The sequence below is a fragment of the Notothenia rossii genome, assembly GCF_949606895.1.
Source record: "Notothenia rossii genome assembly, chromosome: 4".
In the NCBI taxonomy this organism is placed as follows: domain Eukaryota; kingdom Metazoa; phylum Chordata; class Actinopteri; order Perciformes; family Nototheniidae; genus Notothenia; species Notothenia rossii.
This window is the reverse complement of record NC_136902.1, coordinates 85,232,525-85,253,993: the sequence shown is the minus strand read 5'-3', so window position 1 is coordinate 85,253,993 and position 21,469 is coordinate 85,232,525. Positions and strand designations below refer to the sequence as shown.

General features: G+C 40.0%; 1 protein-coding gene across 2 annotated transcripts in view; it reads right to left on the bottom strand.

Annotated features, from left to right (window-relative positions):
* LOC307036765 (mitochondrial intermediate peptidase-like) overlaps window positions 1-21,252 on the bottom strand; it is a 37,307-nt gene extending 16,055 nt beyond the window's left edge. Inside the window, exons 1-19 of one of the 2 annotated variants that reach the window (XM_079677378.1) lie at window positions 21,041-21,252; window positions 20,636-20,852; window positions 19,895-20,068; window positions 18,707-18,795; window positions 18,493-18,579; window positions 17,821-17,884; window positions 17,337-17,519; window positions 16,035-16,191; window positions 15,796-15,844; window positions 14,752-14,812; window positions 14,341-14,393; window positions 11,492-11,645; window positions 11,026-11,103; window positions 10,253-10,460; window positions 9,358-9,467; window positions 7,942-8,016; window positions 7,333-7,449; window positions 2,550-2,671; window positions 1,601-1,674 (exon numbers count right to left, since the gene is read on the bottom strand). In XM_079677378.1, the coding sequence (XP_079533504.1) occupies window positions 1,601-1,674; window positions 2,550-2,671; window positions 7,333-7,449; window positions 7,942-8,016; window positions 9,358-9,467; window positions 10,253-10,460; window positions 11,026-11,103; window positions 11,492-11,645; window positions 14,341-14,393; window positions 14,752-14,812; window positions 15,796-15,844; window positions 16,035-16,191; window positions 17,337-17,519; window positions 17,821-17,884; window positions 18,493-18,579; window positions 18,707-18,795; window positions 19,895-20,068; window positions 20,636-20,782 (2,002 nt within the window). In that variant the 5' untranslated portion in view covers window positions 20,783-20,852; window positions 21,041-21,252. Of the gene's footprint in view, window positions 1-1,600; window positions 1,675-2,549; window positions 2,672-7,332; window positions 7,450-7,941; window positions 8,017-9,357; window positions 9,468-10,252; window positions 10,461-11,025; window positions 11,104-11,491; window positions 11,646-14,340; window positions 14,394-14,751; window positions 14,813-15,795; window positions 15,845-16,034; window positions 16,192-17,336; window positions 17,520-17,820; window positions 17,885-18,492; window positions 18,580-18,706; window positions 18,796-19,894; window positions 20,069-20,635 lie in introns of both variants that reach the window. The other variant, XM_079677377.1, reaches the window with a different exon arrangement.
* Between the last annotated feature and the right edge of the window lie 217 nt (window positions 21,253-21,469).

The window sequence follows — 21,469 nt, the reverse complement described above, 5'->3', positions numbered from 1 at the left end:
TGTGTGTGTGTGTGTGTGTGTGTGTGTGTGTGTGTTAATTGTTAAAGCTCAAATGCATTGCAATAACTTCCATGTTAAAAAAAGAGTTTAAAAAGCTGAATATTTCAAAAAGTATGAAATATTTTGAAAAGGTTGAAAGTTTCCCATCATGTGTTGAAAAGGCTGAATAGTTTGATATCTGAATGGTTCCTGCAGCTGCAATTAGGCTGAAGGAGTTAAATTAAATATATTAAATGTAAGTAGTAATGATTGAATGTTTACAAACACCTGTGTTTGTAAACCCAGAGATCAAAGGTTTATATTGTGTCAGCTCTGATGATGTCACTCAGGGGTGTGTGTGTGTGTGTGTGTGTGTGTGTGTGTGTGTGTGTGTGTGTGTGTGTGTGTGTGTGTGTGTGTGTGTGTGTGTGTGTGGCTCCAATCCTAGCAACACCATGACAACCAACTGCAGCACTGAGTCCCATGAGAATGCATTGGAGATTATATCTGACAATTTTGCCACCTGTTCAAAAACTATGGCTCTTATAAAAAAATGACCAGACCGTGAGCATCAGGGAACCCCAATGAACTGAAATATGTAGTTTTTTTGGGTTTTGTGTGTAAAATGTGGAGATGGGAGCAGTTTATCTAAAGTGTACTTCTCCCTGCTCTGAAGAAAGATCCAGAACAATTTCACATGGGAATCAATTGGGAGCTAGCTGGACTTTTTCTCTCTTCGTGCCCTCAAGAGGCATTTTGTTTAATATTTTTTCTTAATTTTTTTTAATTTTCCAACCTAGGAGAGGTTTTCCTACGTTTTTCAGGAAAAAATATGTCTGAGGAGTGTAGGGTTTGGGAATTATGGCAAGTTTAAAACATTTTTGGGGGAGAATTTCAAGCACTGCTGCACTCTGTTTTGATAACAAAGCACTCTAAAGTTAACGAGCTGCTCCATCCACTCTAATGTTAAAATCTGAAAAAGGCCTCTCTACCAAGCTCGAAACTAAATTCAATATCTCAAAAAGTTTAAAAGATATCAAAAATCTGAATAGGAATTGAATAGCTGAAGATATTGTGATCATTTGAAAGTTGGAATGAAGTGTCTGGCTGAAATTATGTGGAAGGAGAAGCATTTAGCGCAAAGTGTAGGAAAAGTGGATTTGAAGGCATTTCCGATTAACTTCAATGTTGAAAAAAAGAGTTTAAAATGCTGAATATTTCAAAAAAGTGTGAAATATTTTGAAAAAGCTGAAAGTTAGCCATTGATTGCTGAACAGGCTCAATAGTTTAATATTTGAATGGTTTCTGAAGCTGAAAATAAGCTGAAGTTATGGAGTGCCAAAGTATTGGCTGAAATAAGGGGAAGAATAAAGATTTAGTAATTAGTGTGAATGCTGTTTACAGCATTCACACTAATTACTAAATCTGATGGAACCCAAACCACTTAAAGTGTTTCATCAAACTTTTCTGGGTGATTTGAATCCTGAATTACTATTTAACCGTCGTAATTTAAAGGAATAGAGGAGTCAAAGCCATATCTAATCGTCACACATGTATAAGATGAGACCCAGTGTTGATAACTAACTATTGGAGGGGAAAAGTGTTGGAAATTATTCGTTACCTTCCACCATTTGCATTGGCTCTTTGGCTCCTCCATGAGCCAGCATCTCCCGACGGTAGCGCTCACCCATCTCCCTGAAAAAAATAAAATAAATAACATTTCAGTGTTCAGTCGGAGCTGTGCAGGGTTTCTTAAACTTTGTTCAACATATTTGAATAATAATAATAATAATAATAATATGCGCAGTAAATGATGTTCAGGCCTCACAAGTTTTCCATATATTGCATAAAGTTGTATTTCTTCATTTATTTGAGATATTTGTATACAATCATACTCATCAGGTTTCATGTGGATTAATACAGAAGCAACCATTACGTTTTTCCAACCATGGTGATGAAGAATGTATTTGTCTCTCTTCCGCCTGCATAAAACTACCTGATAGAAAGGCTTAACAAAGTATCTATATGTCTTATGTTTATTACTGAGGTTAAGGACAAGAGGTAAGGAGATTTGTATAAGTCGACTTCAAACCAAGTCCCATAAGCTGCCTTTTCACCACAGACAGGTGACAGGAAACAGAGATCTGACAACAACAGGTGAAACTAAAACAATCTCAGAGGGAAAGGAAGATAAGGAGACAGCTAAGAGAGACAGAGGGAAAGCGCTGCAGGGCGGCCCCTGATAGAGAGAACGTTGAGGCATCGTTATTCCAAACAAAAAGCTTTTGTGTTATGTCCAGGGGCGAACACTTGTGATAGGGGAGTAGTGAGTGTGTGTGAATCAAAGCAGACACCAGACATGAGTATCATAATAACGTCATGTTCAATGTCAAGCGGCTAAAACAGAATGCAGGGGAGGCGGACTCCAGTCTCCAAACGCAAAACAGCTTGACATTGCACTTAAACATTGTTGTCTGTTAGCATTAGCACAATGTGTAAGGTAACCACAAAGAGAATGAAGTAAGGCTGAACATGTGTGCTCCAACTTCCTTCTTTTAGCCGTGCCTCACCTGTTTAAAGGATCCTGGACGAAGCACTGTTTCCACACCATGGAGGCCACGGCGCGGGACATGAGGTAGGAGTAGTATTTGGCTCCGTAGCCAATCAGGTGGCTGAATCTCTGCTGCCACGCCTATGGAGGGAATAATATATCAATTTAAAGCTACAACGTGATCACCTTTGCAAAAATACAGGATGTCTTAAAGAGGACATATTTATACTCATATCTGCTCTACGGCAACACACACAGTGTGTGTGTGAGCGCTGTGTGAAGCACTGTAACATACAGAGGAGGGAGATTTGTATATTGTGTCTCTACTGTGACATGTCTCCATGCTTTAATGTTCAAAAAGCTCTTTATTTTTCTCATACTGGCTGTGCTGCAGACCCTCTTTTCACCCTCTGTCTGAAAGCAGAGTCTGCTCTGATTGGTTAGCTGGCCGGCTCTGTTGTGATTGGTCAACCACTTAGAGATGTCCCGTAGCCTATCACGTGCAATGTGTTGGAGTACTAGCCAATAGAAGCGCGAGTGTTACATGATGTCACTATGTAACTGAAGTAAACAAAGGGTGGGTGTAGGAGAGAAAACACAAACCTATAGAACACTACAGGAAAGGGAAGCCCCCAAAAGGGCCCATTTAAGATAATATGGATAAACAGTTTCTACAGCCGACAGGAAGTGGCAGAGCAAACCGAGGGAGAAATGATAGCAGATTTAAACTATGTGTTATTTTTTAACAATAAATCAGTGCTAGGACATTACAGCATGTAAAAGCCGTACATGTGGGAACTATCAGTTTTAGTTCCAGCACTAAAACTGAAGTGGATATTAATGAAATATAAATCATAAAACTTTGATATTTAAACGGTGAAACAAATAGACTTCAATTTCTCAACATTTAATCACAACCTGCCAGCTCCTCCTTTAAAAAGGACCAAACATGGAAATTCCTAAATGGTAGAAAAGCCCCCTTCTCCTCTCTTCAGCTTGAGGCCGCCTAATCCCCCCCACCCCCCAAGCTCTTTTATGATCTCTGCAGACTGTGGGGGAATTCAGCTGGCGAACGCTCAAACATCCAGCCTGTTTGAAAAGACAGCAGCTGCTACGGTTAACAAAACCATAACAGACTGCAGACGCCTCCCTCCGCCTTCACAGAACAGAAATAACTTGTGATGATTTATACTAGAGTTAAATAATTGTTTAAATGAAAATGATGTATGTACTTTCTTTGTGTACGCATTACCTGTGGGAAAGAAAACTCTGGTGCATGTCATCGTGATTAAAACAGTTCATTCAAAGGCATTAAAACTGTTTCTATAGGAATTTAAAATGTATAAAGCTATGATGTATTGTATTGCATTGAGCTGTTATAAAGCCATTTTAAGTCCTTCAACATTAAAGGGGACCTATCATGCAAAATGCACTTTTGTACGTCTTTTATACATGAATATGTGTCCCCGGTGTGTCAGGGAACTCACCGAGTGTCTCTCTTTTCCTCCATACCCAAATCTCTAAAAACGGGGCTCCAACGGAGCTGATTATTATTTGAATGTTTCTGAAGTCAGAAAAGGGGTGCAACTCTCCACCTATCAGGGGAATGAGAGACCGCTCGAAAGCGCTGGAGACGCTGTAGTACATATGCCAGGCCTGTAAGTGGCGCTGTAGTCTGCCACAAAAGCAGAATCAGCCCTTTCAGAAACAGGGCTGGAAAAGAGCAAATAGAGCAAAATGAGGCATGGCTAAAATGCATGATCTGTTTGGTATTTTGAAAAAAGAACTTCACAGACATGCTTTATATAGGTATGGCCCTACAATATATGTTTCAAATACAGCATGATAGGTCCACTTTAAATTAAAATACTGCAACTCATCTGAAAACAGCATCACTAAAAGCCCCCTGTCAACATAAAAGCTCTATTTCACATACACTCCCCTTATGGATGAATACCTTCAAAATGATGTGGCTGGATGTCAAAGTGAACTAACTTTGTGACAGCTGTTTGAGAGCTCATCCCCTCTTTCCAACAGCGCTCAAAAAGCTTAGGCTCCCGAGTGTCGACTTGATGAGTCTCCTCCGGGCTGCGGTGACTTTAATAAGAGTAAACAGCTCTCCTGAGAGGAGAGAACTCGAGCCAGCTAAAACAGACCCAGTTTGTTTTGTCAGCTTAGCGCAGCAGTAACACAGTGTCATGAAGTTTAGAGGAGTTCATTTAAACTGATAAACTGATGCATAACAACTAAATGAATTCAAGCAAAGGAACTTTTAGCTTCACATCCTCCACTCTTACTTATATTATCATCTAATGGGGGAACCAGACTTTCATTTGAAGAGGTTTTGAGTCCGTTTCCTCTGGCTTTTTGTGTCACGCTCTGACATACGTCCAACATCCTCTTTGTTTCCAACCGCTTTGCCTCACACCAAATGATTAATGTCATCTTTTTGAAGAGGGTGGCGTGTCTTTTGATACATACATAAAAAGGAGACACAGTCAGCACATGCTTTTGACTCTGTTCCTCTGGTTAAGTGAGATTAAAGACTTTCCTTTCATTCTGAATTCATGGTGTTAATATGCATTTCCACATTTGTACAATGGGGAGTGGGGATTACATGTGCTCATTAAAGAAGAGAGAGAGATGGTCCCGATGAGCCGAGCCAAGACTCGCAGATTAAAGGAATGTCAACAAAGGCGAGAGGGACATCTTGCTTTCTGCCGTTTATTTCCAAATATTATCTTCGACTCAAGGGCGAGCATGTGGTCTGTGTTACTCACAGCTGATCCTCTCTCTGCTGGGAAACGATAGCCCCCGCTCTGTAAACTATACACATGTCAGCATCACCCCAATGTTTATCATCTGCAGCTCTCCGTAACCTATTAGCCACTCAAATGTTCACTTTGCGGTGGAAACGTTGCCTAAGAAGAGGAGAGGGAGACACAGAGCCGCGAGTTTATATACAAAAAAGTTAAAGTGGATTGGGTCGTTGGAGGATCTAAACAAATCTGTTTTCACTTGCTCTGACCCAATTACAGAAACCTAAGCGCCGCAATCATCTGACGTTTCTGTGGAGTTCAAACGAGGAAACTGATCCTGCCGCGCGCGCTGAGGAGAGAAGTCTGCTTCAGTGTGGTTTGAGAAGTTAAAGAGGAACGACAGTTGGGGGGAAACTACACGGCATAAATGTCCAGAGAAGCAGCAACAAAGCAGGAAACAAGAAGAAGAGTGGGAGAAAGTGGGTTTAAGGAGGGTATACAGAAGTTCTTTAATCTCTATTCCTGATGGCATTCCCACATAATTACAGCCCAGAGTAAATGCTCTATGAAGGCCATTCCTGGCTAAAGTGTGACCGTGTGCGTCTGATTCTCCCTCCAGGCCTCAGCCCGTCGCCCACAGCTGCAAAAGTGGGGAGAGAGCTTTCATTTTTTATTAAAGCACTGGGAGGAAGAGTTTCAAATATTTCCCCCGGGGAGAACTCATTCAAAGAATACTTTGTTATTTTAGCAGGGCTGCAAAAAAAAAGAAAAAAAAAGGGCTTTAATCCCTGAACCGCTGCTGCGCCTGGGTAAGAGATATAAAAGCAGAGAGAAAGGGAAGAGGCCTCCTCAGTCTGTGATTGGACTCATTTGAACCCTAACCAAGCCTCAAGGATGCTTCTGAGGACATACTGCAACTAACACAAACCCCTATTTTTAGTTTATACTAATGTATCTCTTGTTTATACTACTGTGTTTCATGCTCTGTTGGGATATTTGAATGGACTACACACCAGTTGAAGAAAAGTCCACTTAGCACTACGACTGCCACTAATGGCACATTTCCACTGCAGCGGGGTAGCCCCGTTTAAGGGTCCCTAAGCGTCCTCGCTCAGGCCTCGGGCTGCCTCGCTGGCCGTCCGAGGCCGTGGCGCATTTCCATTACAGTTTAAGACCTGGGGTAGCAACGCAGTGTAGGCGGGGCGATTGGCTTTTTTTTGGCCAATGAGATGTAGGAACGTCGTCACCTCCTCGGTCGACCACGGTGTGCTTTTTACAAAAATGCTGTGTATAAAAATGCTGCAAGCTTGCTTCTAGATATATATGCGACGCTAGGGATGATCTCACGCACGATCTTGTGACGATTCTCTCTGACCAATCAGCAGTCGAGAGTGTTGACGTCACTAGTTCAGCCCTGGCCCTGGCTGATAGAACCACGATTTTATGGGGCCGGAAAAAGAGGGAAAAAGTACCTGCTAGCCGGTGCTACGCTATATGGAAAGCCCACCAAAAACTGGCCTGGCCGCTTGAGAACGATTAAGGACGCTTAAACGGGGCTACCCGCTGCAGTGGAAATGCGCCATAAGTCTCTTTTTTAGTGTATTGTGTGTGAACTGTATGTGGTGCTGAGTATAGGGAGTGTTGTTTTAGTTGCTGGCGCCAAAGACAAATGCACAGTGGCCGACAGATGCATACTATACGTGCTACAACTGACCCAAACACTTCAATTAGGGGGAAAGCCCTGGAGCTTCAAGAAAGATGTAAATATAAAAACACAAGTGTACCACAACACATGCAAATGGAAAGGTTTGGTGCCGCTGTAGCACGTTTGCACCGGTCGGCCACCGTACATCTTTCCATTTAAAGTACATTTAATGGACAATAAAGTAATCTGAATGAGAAATGAAAGGAGAGTCATGAGCAGAAGTTCCCTAAATGATCAAACCTTGAAGACTGAAATGGATCTAAAAGGCACAGCATAAAAGAGACAAGCTACTCAAAAGAAGTAAAGTGTTAAATGGCAGGAAGACGGCGTGTTTGTACCGTATTGGGCGTGTAAGGAAGGCCGTAGAATTTATTCTGCATATCCTGCAGGATTTCTGTGGTGGAGCGGTTCTGAGGCTGGCTGTGGTAGATCTGGTCCAGGACGGCATAGAAAATCTGTCCAGGGAGAAAAACACAACATTAAAATATATTAATAATGTGAAGTGCAGTGGTAGAGTTAGGGGTAAAGAATTAGACATTGAACTTCCTATGTTTACACATTTTGAAGAAGTGTTATTCCTGTTAAAATAACCAGCTTAAAAATCGAAATAAATAAATATAAACAATTAAAAAACCTATATAAAAAACAATAGTAGTGCTGATAATAATAATATTTATAATAATTAACAGTTAAAATCATACAAAACATTTAATCTGATGTTTAAAAATGTTATGTAAAAATATCTGAAAAAGACAGGTTTCATGAACGCAGATACAATTAAAAAAAGCCAAACAACACGCAGTTAAAAGTTAATGGAGAACTGAATGAGAAAAAACTGAATGTGTAATTAAGTATTGTACAGCAGAATAAAATACCCTATTGCTAAGCAACAAACATTGTTCAAAACTCTTTCTGAAAAGTGAAACAGTGATGGTGTGTGATTGTACCTGGAGCTGAGTGTCTGCAGCGCCGCACACCTTCTTAGACTCACACAGACGAGCCACCATACTCTTAGGCAGAGGCTGAAAGACAGAATAAAAACACAGTAAGACATCATTCTCATCTCGTACTGGTCTGCCTTTTTAGAAAACGACAAATCAGAATCAGAAACAGTTTTATTACCAGGTAGGTTTACGCGTACGAGGAGTTTGACTTGGTGTCGTGGTGCATACAAACAAGAATAAAAACACAGGTAAAGAACAGGAAATATATTCAAATCAATAAAAAATAAATAGGCAAGGCAAGTTTATTTATATAGCACCTTTCAACACAAGGCAATTCAAAGTGCTTTACAAAAATGAAAGACATTAAGAAAATGGCATTTAAAACCAGTCATTAAAAAGAAAGGATTATAAAATAAACATTAAAAGAAAAAATACATGGATAAAAGTTACAGTGCAGTTTAAGATGTGAATAGTTCAATTAAAAGCAGCGGCAAAAAGAAAAGTCTTTAGTCTGGATTTAAAAGTAGTAAGAGTTCCAGCGGACCTGCAGGTTTCTGGGAGTTTGTTCCAGATGTTTGGAGCATAATAACTGAACGCTGCTTCTCCATGTTTAGTTCTGACTCTGGGGACAGAAAGCTGACCAGTCCCTGAAGACCTGAGAGTTCTGGATGGTTCATAATTTAGCAGGAAGTCAGAAATGTATTTTGGGCCTAAACCATTCAGTGCTTTATAAACCAGCAGCAGTATTTTGAAATCTATTCTTTGACATATAGTAAAATATACAAGTATTTAAATTGCAATGGAATGAAATGGAGGAGTAAAATATGGAATACAAATCAGCTGGCAAATGAAGCTGTTGATATCATTATATTTGTAATGTATTGGACGATATCACTCTAAAAACCTTTAAACTTTATAGAGCGGTGCAGTGGTGATGACGTATTATTGTAAGCCGATCTTTAAGGAAGCATCTCGTTGGTTAAACGGGATTTCTTTCATTGGGTTTACAGCAGAATCAAATCTCTGTGGCAAACAAACGTTTATGATACTGACACGTTTTGTTCAGCAGGACAATCTCCACATACTAACACCACTTTATGATTTCTGAAGTGAAAAGCTGTCGTTGGGCTAAAAAGGAATTACAGCGCGGTCACATGACTTCACGTCACCAGCGCTAAGCTAAAAGGCGGCTTAGGCGTGAAGACGTTTAGTCGTCTCATTTAGACACTTGTTAGCAACCACTGTTTTTAAATTCACCAGTGGGGGGACTTATTTCAGGGTAACAATACTGATTTTGTGTCCGACAACCAGTAACACGTTAAAGAAAACCTTGACCTCCAGACCAGGGGACAGGAAGGTGGTCAAATCCTAACTCATTCGTTTATGGTTGGGTTTATGGGTTTATGGGTTTATGGTTACCTGTCCAGTTTCATAATGTCGTGCAAACTGGCTGACGACTCTGTAGTCGGAGGCGAAGTACTCCATGAGGATGGACGGGACTTCAGCAAAATCAGTCGCACATCTGGTTCCTGGAGGAGAGACGTCAGGGCTCAGATGTCAGAACACACACACACACACACACACAGTATATCCATCAATGAATGAAACGTGTGAACAATACGAAATACTTTATAATCAATAATAATGTCTTAATTTCTGCGTAAATATAAATTAAGTCAACTTTATTGGTGTGTGTGTGTGTGTGTGTGTGTGTGTGTGTGTGTGTGTGTGTGTGTGTGTGTGTGTGTGTGTGTGTGTGTGTGTGTGTGTGTGTGTGTGTGTGTGTGTGTGATACAGACAGAGAGAACACATTTATGTTTCCCAACATGCCAAAGAATACAAATATATAAATAAATGTAATCATGTAATCATATATATATATATATATATATATATATATATATATATATATATATATATATATATATAAATAAAAGTAGTAGACACTAAATGGATGAATATGAATATGTTAGAACATTACACATGTATACAGTAGGAGTTTGTTGAAGTTGCTTGTGTAGCTCCATAGTTTCTCTTGGAATACAATTAGACTGTACATTTTACATGTATATATTTACTTTAATATTCCATCTGTCACATACTTATGTATAACACCTTGCTTTATATCTTGTTAATTTGTAGATTCAACATTTATATTTTCTACTTTCTTGTTTATTTCTTGTCTTTTAATTGTTATTGTACAATGCCTTGTCTGTTTCTGCTGCTGCAACACAAACACTTCCCTAATTGGGATCAATAAAGTTCTATCTTATCTTATCTCTCTTAATATAAACTATGAGTGACCCCTCCCCACCTGTCACATGCTGGTAGCGGGTGCGTCCCAGCATGGAGTGCATGGCGTGGCCCATCTCGTGGAAGAGGTTCTCCATCATGCCGGGGGTCAGCAGGGTGGGGGCCCTCTGGGTGGGATGGGGCAGACTTAGCATCAGAACCACCACCGGCAGCTGGTACTGACCCGTCTCCTGGAGCCAGCGGCCCCCTCGGATAGTGAAGTGACAGTCCTGCAGAGAGAGGAGGAGGGGGAGGGGGATGAAGGTGAGATGGGGCCGTGGAAGACTCCTCCATAGCCTTTATCTAATAGTCTAGTCTTTTGCTGTAACAAGGTGAATGTCCCCTATGTGGGACCAATTATTCTGATTCTGGCTTTATGTTTTACTTTGTTTTGAATCAACATATATATATATTATTAGATGATATATGTAATTAGACAGTATGAAATTGACTTGTGATTGTGTTCTGGTTTTATGTTTCAGTATTTGTAAGCAACTGTGACTGAAAGAATATTGCTTTTATTTGACTTTTTAATGGTTATTTCATTTGTATTTATTTCATTATTGTTTTGCAAGAAGGGGCAGGTCAAATAAGATTCTCCATGCACCTTTCCACCATGCGCTATAAAAACAACAACCAGTAAAGTGTACATGTTTTAAAATAACTGCCATGGGTGGAATAAATAAATACATACATTATTACGGTTTTGAGTATTTATTCTACTGTACATTTTATGAGCCCTTATTTCAAAGGAGAAACTAACTAGAAGATTTAAACATGATAACGTTTTCACACCTGATGAGGTTTATTCTGCCGCTGGAAGAAGTCACAGTAGATATATCCAAATAATCCCTCCGTCTCATGAACCACAGCCTGGGGGGGGAACACACACACACACACACACACACACACACACACACACACACACACACACACACACACACACACACACACACACACACACACACACACACACACACACACACACACACACACACACACACACACACACACACACACACACACACACACACACACACACACACACACACACACACACACACACACACACACACACACACACACACACACACACACACACACACACACACACACACACACACACACACACACACACACACACACACACACACACACACACACACACGTTAAACTACAGCAGCATTTGTAAACTATACATATAATTTAAGAGGACACATATTTTATCCTAGACATCTTGATATGATTTTTAAGCACAGACCAGTTTGCGGACGTCCTCGTTCCAGACCTCTCCGGCGCTCGGCTGTTCGGACATGAGGGAGACGCCGTACAGCTGAGAGAAGAGATGGTTCAGACCCTCCATGCAGGCGCCCAGAGAGAAGTACGGGCTGTACAGACTGGGCTCGATGTTGAACCTGCCGTTTACCAAAACACAATCAGAATCAGAAATCCAAACGAACATTTAACATTATAGATATTTCTCTGAAAAAAAACATCTTCCGGTGGGAATGGTGAGGCGCTGCAAAGGCCTTTGATCAGCTGTTATGGCCTTATCTATTTGAAGCGTTAAGGATCACAACTTTTATGAATTGGTTGAAAGCCTTGTAAAAGGGGAGGTGTGTGGTGCAGTGGGTTGAACGTTGGTGTTTGAATCAGGGGGTCACAGGTTCAAACCCCACTGCAGTCAGCATGTCCCTGAGACACTTCACCCCAAAGTGCTCCTGTGGGGATTGTCCACAGTATTGAGTATGTAAGTCACTTTGGATAAGAGCGTCTAACAAGTGACATGTAATGTAATGTAAAGACAGCCAGATGCCACAGACAGTTAATTCATGTTTTTAAATGTTGTAAGAAGGGGAACAAATGTACATGTATACGGTCGGATTAGTGACTGCTTTTTCCCCCAATTGCTCAACAAACACACATGTCTAAAACTCCCCAGATTATTGTGAAATCAATTGTTAGACAAAGCTACCAGACAGAGCTCAGGGCAAAAAGGCGGGGGTCTAAATATGGATGCTATGAAGCACTTTAGATAACCCACCAGTGTTTTATCAGTGATGAAAAACAGACTGCTGCTCCGTTAACCTCACACACACAATCTGTACTGCGTTTCCACGCTTGGGGAGTAAAGGATTACCGTAATGGGTAATCAGGATACAACTAAGTATTCCCCTACAGTTTCAAATAAAAGATGTAATTAGATTACTGTTATATTTCCAAAGATTGTGGATTACTAGGATGACAATGTTATTAAAAAACATCACAGTAAAAATATGTTATTGATCTTTATTGTCTCTTGAGGTATCCATAATGTCTGCAATAAATATTTGTTTATATAACTCCTTCAGGACGTTTGGACCGGTCTTGTCTCTCGTGAGCACTGGGAGGGAGAAGTGCAGCTCATTAAGAAAAGAGAAACATCTGTTAATCTCCGTCTCTCCCTTCCCTCATTTCCGTTATCTCTCTGCTGCGTCTGTCTAATAAAAAAGGCAAAAAATGAAGTGTTTCTACGATCGAAACATCTCGAAACTATTACAAGAGTAGATACTGGTGAGGGCGGCCACATGTTTTAAAGGGGACCTATCATGCAAAATGCACTTCTTGATGTCTTTTATACATAAATATGTGTCCCCGGTGCGTCGGGAACTCTCAAAGTGTCAGAAAATAAAACCCTCTCTCTTCCTCCGTACGCAAATCTCTAGTTTTTGCTATCAGAAAACATGCCTGACGTGTTTTGGACGTAATAGAGAAGCGAAGTCCCTCCCTATCCGGGGGACCTCCATGGGACCTTATTTCGGAAAAAGTATGTATTGAAGTCAATGGAGAGAGAAAGCTTATCTTTCGATCCCGTTTGAATTGTGCCACGAATGACACATATGATGTTTGTCAATTTAAAAGATAATTTTGCAAGTCAAAACAATTCAAATGTGTCGTAAAAATGTGAAGTAACACATTTTTTGTGTGAAACCGCTCAATGAACTACATCTCCCATCTCGCAGCACACACACAGACGGCCGTCACGTTGGCACATTTCACTTCTTTCTTTCAGAATGAGGCGAAAAGTATTAAAAGAGGTGAAAATCACTCCAAGTCTGGGCATGTTGAGAGCTGTACATACACACAAGGGGAGTTTTGGTCGGTTTCTAAACAGCCAGCATGCGGGACCGGGACTCTGGGATTTGTAGTCTTTCTAGTCTTTCTAGTTGCGTATTTTTCATAGTCTTATATTTCAACAGTTTTACAACAAACTGTGACTTTTTTGAAATGGAAATTATTTTTCAAGATTGACAAACATAATATGTGTAATTCCTGGCACAATTCAAACGGGATCGAAAAATAATCTTTCTGTCTCCATTGACTTCAATACATAATTTTTTCCGAAATAAGGTCCCATGGGTCGCAAGTAGATGGGCGGGACTTCCCCTCTCTATAAGGTCTTTGTTTACATTAGCAAGCATTGCTAACACTCAAAGCTAACCTGTACTGGAGAGAGCATGTGTAAAAAAGCAGCTTGAAGTGAACCCGCAAGAGAAAAAGCTTTTGAGCTCCATACTGTTTCAGAAATAATCCTTGATGTGGTTTGGAACATGATATGGCGTTTAATCAAGGCAGAATTGAACTGAATCTGCCGGGTGATTCTGAGCAGGCACAAGCTCCGCTTCCTCTTTTTCTTTTTTTCAAACTCAGGACCCAGAATCAGCATTTCTCTAAAGAGCTGGAATAGAGGGATATGAGGAATGTCTAAAATACAAGATCTGTTTGGTATTCTGAGCAAAACAAATCATAGACATGTTTTTATATATTTGTATATATCCGAGAACCATATTATATGCCTAAAAATAGCATGATAGGAGACCTTTAAAGTAAAAGCCCCCTGGAGCAGCAGATTCATTTGTCCTGGATTCTAAAGGAGTTTGAGACACTGAGATGTTTCTCATTCTCCTCCCTGTGAAACCTTTTGTAACACCTGAGGATGAGCTGAAACCCGACAACATCTCACACCCTGCTGGAATATGAAATTACAAACATCCAAAAGAGATACAGATCATGTTGACTTTCTCAAATGACAGCAGGATAATAAAAAAACTCAAATATAAAACGGCTCACCTTTCAGCACGCAGGACACCGCTGAGGTACGGATGATCCCACGGCATGAGCTCCTAAAACAACAAATGTTTAACATGTGAAGAAAGAATCACAATAAAATAGACTACGTTTAATCAAAGTGACCATAAAAGTAAATGTAACAAATGTTTGTTGCCGCTTTAATAAGAAATGTGTAATATTTGCAGGTAAATATAAAAAAAAAAAAAATGGAGTATAAAAATGTTTCTGATGCCTGGGCTGCTGCTTATGTGTTTATTTTGTCTTTATAAATATAAAACAATCCATTAAATGAGTTACGTGCGGTATCCCCTGTTGTCCTGCAGCCTTTAGACAGACTTTAAAAACCAGCCAAAGAATTTTAAAAAATCCTCATGTGAAATATATTGTGAACAAAAAGCAGATATGACTCACAGCATTAAGTGGGTTGAGTTTCTTCTTCATGTTAGTCATCATCTTGAAGTCTTTGGCTGTCCTGTGAGAGATTAAAGGAAGAAACAACAAGTCGTGAGCTAATTGACTCGAGGCTTCATTCCAGTACCCACCTATCTCCACTCAGGGTCAACGGGGGGTCAGAGCATATCCCAGCATGCATTTGGCTGAAGGCGGGGAAACACCCTGGACATTCATTTATCCTGTGGGTAATTTAGAGGCTCAGGTGCACCTGACTCACATGTCTTTGGTCTGTTTAACGACTCCAGATGTTACAAACCAGAGGAGGGAATGTGACAAAAAAATGATTTACTGATAATATTTATTAAACTAACTGAATTTGTGTCAGGTTTTGTTACATTTACGACTGGATTCTAATTTAAGGGGCCCCATTCTGGTCATTTTTAGGTTCATATTAGTATTTTGTGTCTCCACTGTGACATGTCTCCTTGCTTTAATGTTCAAAAAGCTCTTTATTTCTCTCATGCTGCAGCACCTCTTTTTCACCCTCTGTCTGAAACCAGAGCCCAGTCTGCATTAAATTGGTTGGTTAGCTGGCCGGCTCTGTTGTGTTTTGTCAAACGCTTTGAGATGTCCCGCCCCTTAGCCTATCACGTACAATGTGTTGGAGCGCTAGCCAATAGGAGCGAGCCTTTGCGGACCATTTACAAGCACAATTGAACACACTACAGGAAAGGGAAACCCCCCCCAAAGCAGAACATGGCCTCTTTAATGATGCATTTATGTAAAAACAATTACAATTCTGCAGCTGTCACAGGTGCAGGTAACTTAAATCATATTTTATACTTCCAGGAATCCTTCACACTAACTCATCTCGTCAAATAAATGTAGTGATTTAAAAGTACAACTACCTCAAAATTGTACAAACGCTTTTAAGTTATTTTCCATCACTGGCTCAGAAAAATAACAAATATTGAGAATTTCTTTCACAACTATTAAGAAAAAATATCAAGCTGAATAATTTATCGGAATATTTCTTTATGATTTATTAAAATGAGACCGTACTTGTCTGACAGCTTGTCTGTTAACAACTGAAGGAAGCTCATCACCGCCTCTGCAAAGGGAAAGAAAAAGGAATAAACAGCCTGTAACTAAAATCACAAAAAGAGCAAAAATAATGTCTGCATCTTATATTAATCTGTGTCTTTTAAAAATGGTTTCATGTCGATACTGAAATAATATTTGCAGTCACGGCACTGACTGAAAGATACTATATTGATGCTGAAGCAGAGAGGGGTATAAACCTGGTGTTTTGGCCATGGTTCCTTTCAGGGCTCGGTGAGCGTACGACTCGTAGCCCACCAGTTTGGCCATTTTGTATCTGCACTTCAGCAGCTCCTCCAGACACTTCATCAGATCTGCGTTAGGATACAGGTAAATCCTGTAGGCGATTTCTCGAACCTGCAAATGGAACCAGGACAGAACAAAATCCATGATATTACAGAATATTTAATGAATGGGCCCTCGTTATCCCACGCACATCTTGCACCACTTCCTGTGTCCACTATGTGGTGCTAGAAAACACACGTTTACATTATACTGCTCCACATCATGTGAGGAACAAGGGGTCGAATTCTCAATTTCTCTCAGGAAGGTTCCTAACTAAGTTAAATGACTCAGAGGTTTCTAAGTGTCAGCCATGATAGGAGCTGTTTGAATTCTCAAGATCAGGGGTGTCAAACTCAAATACACAGTGGGCCAACATTAAAAAAAATGGGTACCAGTCGAGGGCCGGACTGGTTCAATGTTTATTGCAAAACTTATTGAAATGAACTTATTGCACATATTAAACCTGGGACTAACAAAGCTTCAATGATTTCCTATAAAAACAACATTAAACATTAAATAATCAGTTGCATTCATTTCTTATGGCTCTATCTGCAGCTTTCCGGAGTCATTTCTTATGATTACATTTTTCCACAGGCCATCAACAGCTTCAACAAAACTATTTCCCTCAAAGTAAAAAACAAACACGCCATGTTGTCGTGTGAGAAAAAGTGCAGAAGGAAACATCCATGTAAACTCAGTGTGCTGCTCTGTGATGCTAGCTCAAGCAGATACTTGGCATCTGATCTTAGGTGCAAGGTCATCAATGTTTGGGCTCAGGCTCTGAGCGGAGGAGACCCCTCAGGATGGAGTGAAGGTGTGCGTGCAATATACCGGCGGCCCAGATCTAATATAATTAAAAATCATCCTGCGGGCCGAAATTAAATCCACCACGGGCCTGATTTGGCCCCCGGGCCTTGAGTTTGACACATGTGCTCTAGATGATAGGAAAGGAGAAAAATGCTGTCCTACAATTCTGAAGCCGCAACATCGAACATGACACAACATTCAGACGTTTGTCATTAGAAATGCAGATCATGTAAGTTACTCTGCTTATTCAGGATTTTACAACTCATGGCGTATCATATGTTGTCAGGACAGAGTATATATTACACATCTTCAACCTGCCCTTACATCCAGTCCTAAAATCTGAAACATGGCAGTGGCGCCACCTGCTGAACAAAAAGTATAAATGTTCCCAAATCATTTCAGGCACATACCAAGTCATCGGGGGAGTCAGCGTGTAATCCCCCCACTTGGATGAAGCTTCCTTCACTGGCAAAGTGCAGGTGTAGATGTTCGGGAATCGCAGACCTGGCGATCCTGTTGGGCTGGTGAGAATTGACCAGGAACTCGTTGTTTAGATCCAGAAGCTTCACATGAAGAGCCACCGCCTCCTTCCTCTGTGGAGAAAACAAGTTAGTAAACACAGCAGGGGGTGGAGGCCTTTTTAAACATGCTGTCTTTATGTTTTATTCACAACGTGTCTGTTTCTTTCCCAGATGAACAACCAGAATGTACCTGCTGGCTACCACATCAAAATACATGCGCTGTCCCATGGAAAATATTCTTCTCTGACTACACCAATGCTATATGGTCTAGTATGGTGTGACTGTGGACAAACAGTGGTTTTGGTTATGTCATCTTTTGTTGCTTCCCTTTCCCCCTAGGAAACATAACAACCACCTATTATAACCATCTCACCAGCTTCTCATCCAGATGAATTCCACTGATTTCAAAATCGAACATGAACAACTCTGCCACTCGTCTGGAAAAAACAAACAGAAATTAATCATTGTTTACATCATTAGATATGATATAAACATTACATATTGATGTGGGAACAAAGAAAGAGAAACACTGTTATTTAATCCATGTTTTAAACAAAATGGCTCAGTCACTTGTACTTTTTCATTTACAAAGCCATGTTGGATAAAGTACCATCTTATATCTGCTCCCTGATCTCTCGGCGAATTGAAAGTACTTATTGCCTGAGATCGCATGCTACGGTTTTATTAAATGTGCCAAGTGCTAGGACTGTCTTAGGGAAAAAAGCTTTTAGATGTGCAGCTCCACTAACTTGGAACAGTCTGCAAAAAGAATGGAAAATTACCAAGCTGGTACCACATGTTTTTAAAGCTCGGTTGGATGCTACAAAATCAGATGCTGTTGGTACCTGTACATGTGGATAGATATGTAAATTGTAATCCCTGTACATTTTGCTGTATGATGTCCTTTTGTTGTTCTGTTGTTTATGTTTTTATGTCTTCATGTGGAACCTACTGCTGCAGGTCTCCCTTGAAAAAGAGATCATTGATCTCAATGGGATTTTACCTGGATAAATAAAGGTTTTGAATTTAATTGAATTGAAATTACCTGGAGTCAGGATCCAGCTGAGACGCGGTGTCTGGGTTCTCCAGCAATTTTTTAAGACTATTACAAAGCTCCACATTAGTGTTCAGTCTGAAAAAAACACAATTACAAAATGACATGTGTGTGCTATATTTGAGTATTTCTATTTTATGCTACTTTATACTTCCATTTATTTGTACAAATGCATCATGATTGCTTTTTGAAAGGTTCGTCTTACTTCTCCACCACCGTGCCGATCTCTATGCAGCTCTTCTCTGCAGCCTCGCGAAACGCTGGGTCTGGATGAGCTACTTTAACAAAGTCTGCCTGTGAGAGAAGAGAAAAGCAAGTTGGTCTGCAGGTAACCCAAGAACCACATGACACATAGTGAGAGTATAAAGGAATCATAACAGCTTTGTTTAAAGCATGTAGAGGCTAAACCAACGCTTTAAAAAGGGGCCCTATTATGCTTTTGGGGTTTTCCTTTACTGTAGTGTAATATAGCTTTTTGTGCATGGAAATGGAAATGGTCTGTAAAAGGTTAAAATCCCTCTGTTCCCTCTTGAGGGAGAAATTAACTTAAATGTCATAAATAAAAACCCTGACAAGTAATATTTACAAAGCAGGGTTTTCAAAGACAATTCAAAGAGGAGATATGGTTTCAGCGCTGATCTTATCTGGCAGGTATTCCCAAAGTCCAGGAGCCCTGACTCCAAAGGCTCTCCTATCCCCTTTAAGTACACATTTGGACCTTGGAACAACGAGGAGGGAAGCATGTGAGGATCTCAGAGTGGAGAAAGGAACATGGGGCATAGAGAGGGCCAGGAATGAGTCCTAAAACCCAGATATGAGTCAGCATTTTAGCACTTCCTGTTCCCTCGTCTAGAACTCAATGGATTCCTAAATGTGCTTTTGGTTGTTAGCCTGACATAAGGTCTGTGGTTAACACCAGCTGAAGAAATTTTACTTTTTTTTTTATGCAACATAAAATACGTCAGTAAATATCCCACTGGTGAATTGGCGGTTGCTAACAAGTGTCTAAATCAGAGGACTAAACATCATCATGCCCAACATTAGCCGCCTTTAGCTTAGCGGTGGTGAAGGGAAGTCATGTTACGGTGCTGTAGTTCCTTTATAGTCTAACGTTAGCTTATTACTTCAAAAATCATAAAGTGGTGTATATTTTGGAGATAATCCTGCTGAATAAAACGTGTAAGTATCATAAACGTTTGTTTGCCACAGAGATTATGTTCTGCAATAAAACAAAATCCAATGGAGAAATCCCATTGGCTTTTTTTTAAGTGAGCCAGGGAGATGCTGACTTCCGAGTCAACCTACAAAAGAAGGCCATCACTGCACCCCCTCTGTACACGAGTTGTGGAGAGCAGCACAGTTTCAGTAGTCATCAGAGAGAAGGAGCACTCACCAGATCAGCCACTTTACACAACTCATCTGAGAGCTGATCAAAAGACTCGACTGTCTCCACACCCGAAGGACCAGAAATAACTTTGTCCACCAGCCGTCGTGTGTTCCTCAGAGCCGTCTCTGTGGCCGCCTGAAAGCCTGCAGGACAGCTGAGCTCAGTCACTCCAAACAAACCCTGAAAGCAGAACCAGAAATCCTTTATCTTTCCCACAGCAAGACATTTACAGTGTTACAGCAGCAAAGGGAAACATCAAAATCACTAGACTAACATGTTTGATAAAGAAATTAAATAAAATGAGTACACAACCATGGTAAATAAATAAGTGGCAGTATTATAAAAGTGAGTGAACTAGCAGCCACTAATAACAATAATAAATAGTTACATGAATGTCATGACATTGTTCATCCAAACTGAAGCATCTCTATTTAAATTAGTTTGTACTTAAGATGCATGTATTTTTTACTTGATAGTATACAAAACAATCAGTTTGAAATGTAATATTACGTTCTTTAAAATGACTCCTCCCGCACCCAATATACCCCCAAATATAAACAACAATTTAGTCAATCAATAATGTGGCTTCTTACAAATAAAATATATAGAATGTGGTCTTTTATAAAAATCAATATGGCTTATTAACACACATTTAAGCCCGTTTAAATGCAGGGTTATGTGCTTTAACAAAGCAGTGTTGTAACATGTTTTAGTGACACATTTAAGACAATTAAAACAAATACCTACCACGTTTTTCTCCACCAGATTTGGTCTTCTTTGAGGTTTGGCATTGAAAGCAGCTCCAACAGGAGACCATGTTGTGACATTTCTCCGAACATGAGTCCACAAGGTTCTGTGCTTCACAAAGTAAAGCAACCTTGTGCAGGAAGACATGATGTACTGAAGCTGCAGCTCTTCTGATCTTCTGAAGCTTTACTGAAGCCTGCTGTAGTGTTGACAGTGGCTGACAGAGGACATGCTAACTTTAGCTTCAATGTTAGCTTTGATGCAGAAGCAGGATATGTTAAAAAGGAAAACAAAAAACGTATCAACGTCCGTTTATTCTAAACCTTTCTCTTCATTGAATACTTGCTGTTTTATTGTCATGAGTTAAGAGGTGTAGCTGTCAAGTCAACAGAAGCAGCTACTCACATGTTAGCTCCTTGGCTATCCATCAACGTAAATCTAAATGACGGTGACAGGTGTTACTTTCGCGTAAAATCTCAAATGTATAAATATTTAATAACAAATACAAATTAACATGTACATTTAACACATGTTTCGCACAAGTGATTTATTATCCCAGTGTTACCAAATTAAATTAAAAACATTGCTAATCAAAAGGGTCGAAAGTGCGACCAGTTTAAGAAAAACATTACGTGATGTCGTCACGCTGTTGTCAGAAGAAGCCCTTTCACGTTAAAAGTTTGTTAATTTCTACCAATAAACTAAAAATCGTTAAAGCACATCACGTTGACCTTTTAATTTGAATTTCCGATAAATAATTGGTTGTTTTTCCATAAATACAAACAACTAAAGTGTAAGCCAAAATTACTACATATTAAGATCTTAATACTTTTC